This window comes from Zootoca vivipara, chromosome 2 (genome assembly GCF_965207765.1).
Source record: "Zootoca vivipara chromosome 2, rZooViv2.hap1.1, whole genome shotgun sequence".
In the NCBI taxonomy this organism is placed as follows: Eukaryota; Metazoa; Chordata; class Lepidosauria; order Squamata; family Lacertidae; genus Zootoca; species Zootoca vivipara.
Genome location: NC_142584.1, coordinates 28,373,494 through 28,382,209, shown reverse-complemented (window position 1 = coordinate 28,382,209; position 8,716 = coordinate 28,373,494). Strand labels below are relative to the sequence as shown.

The 8,716-nt window shown below is 44.0% G+C and overlaps 2 protein-coding genes across 4 annotated transcripts in view; one reads left to right on the top strand and one right to left on the bottom strand.

The window, feature by feature from the left end:
* The first annotated feature begins 34 nt into the window (after window positions 1-34).
* On the top strand, window positions 35-4,382 carry ARL16 (ARF like GTPase 16). Of its 2 annotated transcripts, XM_035104232.3 has the most exons (6): window positions 35-170; window positions 826-883; window positions 2,694-2,807; window positions 3,126-3,241; window positions 3,510-3,702; window positions 4,246-4,382. In XM_035104232.3, exons 1-5 carry the CDS (start codon window positions 73-75, stop codon window positions 3,676-3,678), a joined length of 555 nt encoding a protein of 184 aa, XP_034960123.3. In that variant the 5' UTR covers window positions 35-72; the 3' UTR covers window positions 3,679-3,702; window positions 4,246-4,382. The 2 variants fall into 2 exon arrangements, with proteins under 2 accessions (XP_034960123.3, XP_034960122.3); XM_035104231.3 differs by lacking the exon at window positions 4,246-4,382 and having other exon boundaries at window positions 3,510-3,906.
* An 863-nt stretch (window positions 4,383-5,245) lies between these two features.
* The window catches only part of TMC6 (transmembrane channel like 6), a 30,669-nt gene continuing 27,198 nt past the window's right edge, over window positions 5,246-8,716 (bottom strand). For both annotated transcript variants that reach the window (XM_035104227.3, XM_060271916.2), the window contains exons 20-22: window positions 8,080-8,158; window positions 7,148-7,226; window positions 5,246-5,736 (exon numbers count right to left, since the gene is read on the bottom strand). In XM_035104227.3, the coding sequence (XP_034960118.2) occupies window positions 7,170-7,226; window positions 8,080-8,158 (136 nt within the window). In that variant the 3' untranslated portion in view covers window positions 5,246-5,736; window positions 7,148-7,169. The remainder of the gene's footprint in view (window positions 5,737-7,147; window positions 7,227-8,079; window positions 8,159-8,716) is intronic.

The following is an 8,716-nucleotide window of genomic DNA, read 5'->3' as shown; positions in this document are numbered from 1 at the left end:
TGACCGGAGCGGCCTGTCGGTCCTGGAACGGATGGGTTCGTGGCCGGGAGGAAGCGGTCGCCTCTGGTTGTTATGGTGATGGCCGGCGGCGGCGGCGGCGGCGGCTCCACTTACTTGCTTCTGGGGGGTTCGGGCGCCGGCAAGACCCTGCTGGTGAAGCGGCTGCAGAATATCCCCTCGCGGCTGGGGAGGGGGGGGCATAGCTGTCAAGTTTTCCCTTTTCTCGCGAGGAAGCCTATTCAGCATAAGGGGAAATCCCTTTAAAAAAGGGATAACTTGGCAGCTATTGGGGGGGGCAGGTGGTCGGTGTAGCCGGGTAGAGAAGGCGGAGGAGGAAGCGAGGAGGCTGCCCAGGGTGGAAAGGGGTTGTGGGTGAGCTGCATCTCTGGCCTGCCTGGGAGGGGTGCGGGCTTCGTGCCCCTCTTGCTGGTCATCCATGCCTGCCTGGCAGTGCGACTGGGCACGAGTTGGGGCAAAAGCCGTGGAGGGAGAGGGGGTGGAGACAGTTCCTGGTGACAGAAAGCTAGGTGTGGTGGGAGGATGGCTTCATGACAATAGACCCTTCACGTGAGGGTTGACATATTTTGAAAAGCAAAACTTTCGTGGCTTCCACTTTTAACTATGGATCACTACGACGACTCTACCCATGAAAAAAAAGAGTACGTGCCCTGGGGAAAGAGAGGACATATGGCAACCCTACTCCCATCCTCTCTCCTGTGGGTTGAAGGGAACCCCTTGCACCTATTTGGGCTGTATCTGTGCTGTGTTGTACCGAACCTTTCTCCATTCCGTTCCCACCGCTTTCCTTAACAGTCTCTCTGCACAGCTGAGCTCCAAAGATGGTGCCAAAGACCTTGGGGAGCCGCCAGCTACTCTGCCTACGGTATGGCCTTTCTCATCTTTGGTTTGGTTCTTGTGGCTCAGCAGATGTGGCTCAGCAGTAGAGCATGTGCTCTGCAGGCAGAAGGTGCCAGCAGGTTTGCTCCTGAACATCTTGTTCAAAGGATCTTGAGTAGCATCAGCAGGAAAGAACCACTGTCAGCCCGAGTAAATATTGCCCAGCTAGCCCACCAACAGTATGACTTGGCATAAAGCAGCTTCTTGTGTTCCGATTGGTACAGGATGCTGTGGTACCCAGATTAGAGATGATTTACTGCTCCTGACAGGAAGATGTGGCAAAATATTTGACAGAAACAAATTGTGGTAAAGATAAGGGCAATGCTGTGGTCACACTAGCTAATGTTTTCCAATTCTGTCATCAATGAAATCAAACTTCATTGAGCAAATTTCATCAATGAAATTGAACATTGTATATACAGTTACAGGTAGGTAGCCGTGTTGGTCTGAGTCAAAACAAAATTTAAAAATTCCTTCAGTAGCACCTTAAAGACCAACTAAGTTTTTATTTTGGTATGAGCTTTCGTGTGCATGCACACAGATTGGTTTATTTCAGAGTGGTTTTTGCTTTGTGTGATAATGGCCAGTAGGTGGCTCTCAAGGAGCAGTTCTAAGACAGGCCTCAACCTCTTCCTATAGTTTCTGCTGTGATTACCTTTGTTGCATTTTGTCACTCTTCTTGGTACAAAGGATACACTTCAGTTAGTACATGTGACTGTATAGCTTACACATGGCTGTGTTGTAATTGGCTTACAGTTCGTTGCACACTGCAAAACTATTATCACGTTACCCTGTCCCCAGCCTCCTGCAAGTATTAATATTGCTCCAAATATTTTCAAAATAAGCAACTTTGAGAAAAGAAGCAATTGTACACAAGGAGAGGACATGGTTCAGTGGCAGGCATACCGTGTTTCTCCAAAAATAAGACACCGTCTTATATTTATTTTTCCTTAAAAAACACACACAGTGGCTTATTTTCAAGGGATGTCTTATTTTTTATTAAGTATGGTACAGTTTAACCCACAAGGTTAAACTGCCTATCACTATGGCTTATTTTCGGGGTATGGCTTATTTTCGGAGAAACACGAAAGACTACATTCAGCATTTTGAGGTTTCTGGGCAACACACCATCAATAAAAACAACCAAGAAACTTGTAGTGCTCTCAAGACACTGGTTGAAACTATTGAGTTATCCTTAAGCACCGTGGTTTTGATTGCACAAACATTCCTAGAGCCCTCTGCCCAGATGAGTCATGTAAATAAACTAAACCTCAAACCAAATTATTTTGTTTTAAAACAACACTTTGACCAACTCTTCTCTATACCAGTACTCCCTGGTAACACTTATTTCACACCTCACAGCTCTTAGGTTACCTACACAAAATGCCACACTTACAGTCTGCATTAGTCCATGAGATATGTACAGTGTAATCCCATACATGTCTACTGAGAAGCAAATCCCATTGAACTCAGTGGGACTTGCTGCCAGTAGAAGACTTCAAACCTATGCACTTATTTGGGAGTAAGACACATTGAGTTCTTTAACTTCCAACCAAGTATGCACAGGATTGCACTGTCATTATAAGGCAGCAATAGCTTGTTTTGAGAATTGTAACTGTATCTCCAGCTTATCAGGCTTTGTAAGTGCATGGAAGAGCTCCAATCAGATTCTTCCAGTGTCAAGAGTTGAGTCATGCTTGACAGAAGTACCTAGATCAATCCCTTTGCCTGTGTTGTGAATAACAGCTCAGTTACCCGCCAGCATACAAGTCTAATTGGTGGTTGTCCCCTTGCAGGTTGGCACAAACCTTACTGACCTTCAAATAGGAAAGAAAATCACAATTCGTGAACTGGGAGGATGCATGGGCCCCATCTGGTCTAGTTATTACAGTGACTGTTGCTGCGTCCTGGTAAGGGAAATCTGTCCGCTCCTGTGGCTGTTTGCTGTTCTTATTTACTTATTTCATTAAAAATGAAAGCTTAGGGTCTGAGGGGCCTGTACAATACTTCCACTTAGAAAAAAATAACTCTGATTTCTAGAAAATCTTGCTCTGATCAGAGAACAACTAGGCAGTATGTATGCTGCAGCACCTCAGTAGTTCATGCATATTTCCAAATTCTTCTGGCTATGCTCAGTGTTGGAAAACTCTGGAACTTGAGAAACAAGCAGTTTTTCACTTTGGGACTGCCTTTGAATCATTCTCTTTTTCTTTCTGTCTCTCCTGCAGTACATGATTGATGCTGCTAAGCCTACGCAAATCTCCTCATCCTGTATTCAGCTTCTGTCACTTCTTTCTGCTGAGCAGCTAGCATCAGTCCCCGTACTCATCATTTTCAACAAGATGTAAGAGATATTTAACTTTAAACCCTGTGCAGGGGGCTCTGGAAGAGGGGGAGCAGAATTTGATGGGCTTCAGTGACTATTGGTAGCCAATGGCAAGGCAGTGGGGCGATGACGACTACCTGCAGTTAGCAGAATGGGGATATTTTTTTATTTTCAGTTGATTTGCAACCTGCTCACAATGTTCCACTGCAGGGCTTCTTATTGGAAAGAGTTTAGCAGGCAGTAAAAAGTATGTGACTGCTGTTTTCTCTCTCTACTCTGACTTTAGTGACCTACCCTGCTATATGTCCCTTGTGGAGATGAAGTCATTGTTCCGAATCCAGGATATCATTGCCTGTGCCAAGCAGCCCATCACTGTTGTAGAGACCAGTGCACGTGATGGCAATGGCTTATCCAACGTGATGCAGTGGTTTCATTCTACAACCCGATGTGATTGAAGCTGGAGATTGCTCTTATCTCAGGTACCTCGGTTGGACATGGAGCAGCAGAAAGAGAGCTAGGCAACAGTCCTAGTCTTATCACTCAGGGTGTGAATTAGGAAGCGGCAGCTAGCAAAATTTATAGCCAGCAAAACTTAATAGTTCTCTGCAGGCAGTGGAAACAACATTGCTGCTATGGACTTTGGGTGTCATTTGAACCCGAAAGTAAATATTTTCATATTTAAATCATTAAGTATATTGCCTCTTCTGTCTTGCACGTGCTACTACCGGTAGGATGCTGGAAGATAATGCTTCTATGGAAGGGGAGGACAAACTACATGTCTGTCTCATCCATTTTTTTCAATTAAGGTCTTCATTTCTCTCAGTCCAAGTTCCCATGGCATCTGTGCCAGTTCTCAAATTCCTTCTGTGGCTTAGAGCCTCTTTGCAGGATTCTTTGTTCATGCAATGAATGCAGAGTTGTTAACACAGGATCCAAAAGGTAGCCCTTGGTTTCAGGGATATTGTAACTTTTATACATTCTAAGTAGAATATAATATAGAATAAATTTATTTCTCCCTTCAGGTAATCACACAACAGCAGTTGCAACTGACCTGTGGAATGTGGTTGTGTGTCGAGGGTACCTATTTGATTATATGTGGCATGAAACTTACCTTCTGCCATATCCTTTTGTGACATTATTAGCTGCATGCCATTCTCACTAACCATTGTCCTATACACCAAACCCCATGTAGCTTCATCTGCTACAGTGGCAAGATCTTTGATTAACAGAATGGTGAAAAGGCAAAGGATCCATTTGTCCATCCATCCTGTTGCCACAAGTGGAGGAAGCGACTTGCTTGGACTCATTTCTGTGCCGAGCCCTGCCTCCTTTTACCCGGAATCAATCACAGACTTTGGGCCATGTGAAGGAGGTGACACTTTGAAAGTTTAAAAATAGCCACCCCTCTCATCCTTTAAATACCTGATGGAATAAAAACGGTGTGACTAATTGTTAGACTGTTAGGACAGAACCAATCTGGGGAGTTTCCTTGAGAAGGTATTTTGAGCTAAACAGTGTAACACTGCTGAGGAAAAGCTTTAAATGTTCCGGAAATGTTCCAGAAGCAATTGGGGATGGGGGAAATCAAACTAAGATACATTTAAGCATAAAAGGACATTTAAACTAAGGAATCCTGAAAAAGATGACGGTGATCTGTTATATTATCATCAGCTATAATCTATGCTGTTTTTCTGACAATTGTCTCTCAAAGCTGCTCAGATCAATAATAATAAAAAGATGTACTGCCACCAGGCTCACAAACAAAGGGAACAAAAAAAGAGGAAAGGATGGGACAGGAAAGAAGGTGGTGGAGCAAAACCAAATCTTCACAAGTAGAATCACAGAATTGTAGTGTTAGAAGGGACCCTGAGGTTCATTTAGTCCAACCCCTGCAATGCAGGAATATACAATGCAGGAATATGCCGCTGTCCCATACAGGGATCGAACCTGCCACCTTGGGGTTATCAGCACCAAACTCTAACCAACTGTGCTATCCAGGCTTCATGAACAGCTGTAATTGGGTAGTTTTTCAAAATAGAATGTTTTTAATAGCATCAAATCAAGATGTCCTGGTAAAAATGGCATCCTGCCAACTAATGTCTTACAATCTTCTTGTTGTGCTTCCATGACCCTACAAATCCACTGTGCAAAGCCCCAAAGGAAGGGCCATTACAATTCTTAAAAAGTCAGTGTTTGGTTCTTCTCCTTTAAATATCATTAGTTTCTGTATCATTCAAGTACTTGGGTCCAGCTCAAGGAACATTTCAATTTGCCTGTTTATGGAAGCTGGAACTGCCAACAAATATTAAGAATTGATGTTATTGGGCTGAAGGTGGATGAGATTCTCACAATCTTCTGAACACAGAGAAGCTTGAAGGCAGACAAGAGGAGACCGACATTTCCAGCAGCACGGGCTATTCCTCAGAGCATTCCTAGAGGGGCCGACATCAATTCTCCATCTCACAAGGAGCATTTCAGGCAAAAGTTCATCTTGCCCATCCACTGATATATTGCTGGATTGAAAGGGAAATTTCAGGTGCCATTGTTATTAGAGAACTGGTTTTATTTTTACAATCAGAATAATGGTCCTAAATATGCACCACTCAACAACAACACCAATATTTTTCAGTTCTTCCTTTTAGTGCTCTTTTACATTCCTCACTTACCAGAATGGCTGTTAGTAACACACCCTCTGCCTCTAATCTTGCTTGTAAATTATTGCCTTGGGATTGTGCTGGGAAGTGAACAGAAGAATTAAGATATTGCCAGCATCCAAGGACAAACAAGATGCAACAGTGGAACAATCCTGTGTTAGCGGATCATGCCAAATTCCTATTAAGCACGGTATTGGTAATTTAAAAGACCTAGGCGAGACAGCAGTACTAAGCCCTTCTCCCAACTGCTCTCCCTCCAATTTATTTTTGGCAGGCACTGTTTCTGATGGAAGAAAAAAAACAGCTTGGGGAAAAGTACAGGCAGAGCAAGAGTTCAGCACCCCTCCCACTTTCCCGTGCTGCACTTTAAATTGCTCCCCTGCCCTGTTTCACGATTTCCTCCAATCTGCTACCATAATATCTTGTTTGCCCCCAAGGTCCTGCAATTTATTTCCATCAATTTGATTTCCTAGTGAAATACATTTTCAAAAATGGACTGCATTTCCTTTCTTTCTGTGTGTACATATGCATACACTAAGCAGTAACAGGAGAGAGCACTGCAACACAGCCAAGCTTGTCTCATTACCAGTCTCTGCAGATGTTTTACTTACATAAAATCCACACATAAGCAGGGCGGGGGGGGGGAGTGTATGCAAAGCTCTCGCCATCCTCATCACCTCCCAGAAACTGCAGGGCCAGCCTCCTGTATTCATGGAGGCTCCCTGCACAATTCAGGACAAGGGTAGTTCAAGAGTGGCTGGGGAAACCCAGCCAGATGGGCGGGGTATAAATAATAAATTATTAATTATTATTATTATTATTATTATTATTATTATTATTATTATTAGGTGCCTTGGTGCATCATTCAAAAGCACCCTGCCTGCCAGGCACAAACTGCACAGGCAAGAAGCCACAGGCTATGTGGGCTTAGGGGTAAGCAGGAAGCAAAGAGAGAGGAGAAAAAGCTTCCCAATATCCAGCATGTTTTGGACCTTTCGGGTCCTTCATCAGGAAGTTACAAACTTCTGCTGTACTTTCTCCACTTTCCTTCAACAGTACCCTTTTCTCCTACCTTTTTGCTTCCTCTGCCCTGCCCCATTAGCCTCCGCTGCACCTGCGTGGGCAGTGTAAGGTGTACACTAGCTTTGGTTAAGGCACTAGTCCATTATGTATGTGCTACCCAGCCAAGCAGCTTGGCAGCAGCATCTTATCAGTTCCATGGAGCTCCTCAATAGTCTTACCTCACCTTCAGCTGCCCCCAAAGCCTTACCTCATCTTCAATTGCTGCATTCTCATTTCCCATATATAGTATGAAGCTTCTGAATGAGAAACATCTTGTCTTCCCCTTCCTGGAACATTAGAGACATTAAGGTGAGTTGCAGGAAAGTGGCTTTCTTGAACAAATGCTAGCGATGTTAGGAATCTATATAAAAGGTTGAAACAAATGTGATCTGTGCTCGCTTCATCCAGCTCAAGGAAACATTTCCATTTGCCTTTCCATGGAAGCTGGGGTTGCTTGCAATTCGTATGAATGGACGTTCTGGGACTGAAGGTGGACGAGATTACTGTGAAATTTCCTGAACAGGAAGAAGCTTGAAGGGAGGCAACAGGAGAATGGCATTTCCAGCAGCCTGGGCCTGTTTGCCATTCCTGGAGGGCTTAAAATCTATTCTGCCATCTCCCAAGAAGCATTTCAGGCAGATAATAAAAGTTTGTAATGCCCATTGCTTTTCCCTAACTGCTGTAGGGGTCTACTGCAAGTTTAATCTATTTATTATTAGTGAAGTGTCCTGCCTTTATGACTAGCACGATTCATGCAGACAAAGGGATTGTTCACAGCAGGGACCTAATGTGGAAGATGCATTGCATCTGTATAATTTTGTATACAAGCACTTTGCGTGAGCACACACACACACAGCTGTCTTCAGAAATATCTTTCAATGGAAGCTGAGGAACCAAGTATACTTCTATTGCATTGCTTTTCACCACAGGGGAAATAATCCATTCATTCATTCATTCATTCATTCATTCAGGGAAAGAAACAGACTGCAGCCCATTTGCTTTGGTTCCAATAAATTCCAAGAACTAAGGGCCCAGTTCTTAAGGCCCCACTCAGAATGGTACTCATATTCTCTGACAAAGCAGGAATTAGCAGCATTTTCAGGTCTCGGAACTACACAGGAGAAAGCAGACTCCACTCACATTGGCAATCTGCTCCTTCAGCAGGGTAATGATTTTCCGCTGACCTTTCACTACTTGGAAGTTGAGGTAGATCACAGCTCTGCAAAATCACAAAGGCGTGGGACAGAATGAGCACACAGAGATGTTAAGCGAGAAACGCGCAGTAGAGTAATATGCACACCAGGGATGTGGGACAGATTGGTGACAGAACTGATGCATCATGGTCTGCCCTCATACTGAGAAGAGGGGGGGGAACTAAACCCCCCGATCCATTGGGCAGTCAGAAATCCTGGGTGTTGGTGCATCTAAGACACTCCTTCCCACAAGTATATTGGTGCCTCAGCCTCTGACAGTTTTGAGGTGTACATTCCATTAGGTATGGTTAGCCGGACAGAGAAACACACCAAAATTTCCTTCTCTGGATTGCATCATAATTGGATTACGTAACACAGGGGTAACTAATGTGGTACCCTTCCAAATGTTGTGCAACTTCCATCAGCCCCAGCCAGGTGGCCAGTTGCCACAGATGTTGGAAATGGGAATCCAGCAACAAATGAAGGCCACCAAATAGGAAATTGTGGTGGCGTTGGAACAGCATATGGCATCAACAGTGCTAAAGAAAAGCTTGAAATGTGCAGATTATATTTATAGGTTTAGT

Coding starts and splice junctions, on each gene's coding strand:
- ARL16 (XM_035104232.3), top strand. CDS start 73: ATGGTGATGGCCGGCGGCGGCGGCGGCGGCGGCTCCACTTACTTGCTT. Junction 2,808..3,125: donor GTGACTGTTGCTGCGTCCTG/GTAAGGGAAATC, acceptor TCTCTCCTGCAG/TACATGATTGATGCTGCTAA. Junction 3,242..3,509: donor CTCATCATTTTCAACAAGAT/GTAAGAGATATT, acceptor CTCTGACTTTAG/TGACCTACCCTGCTATATGT.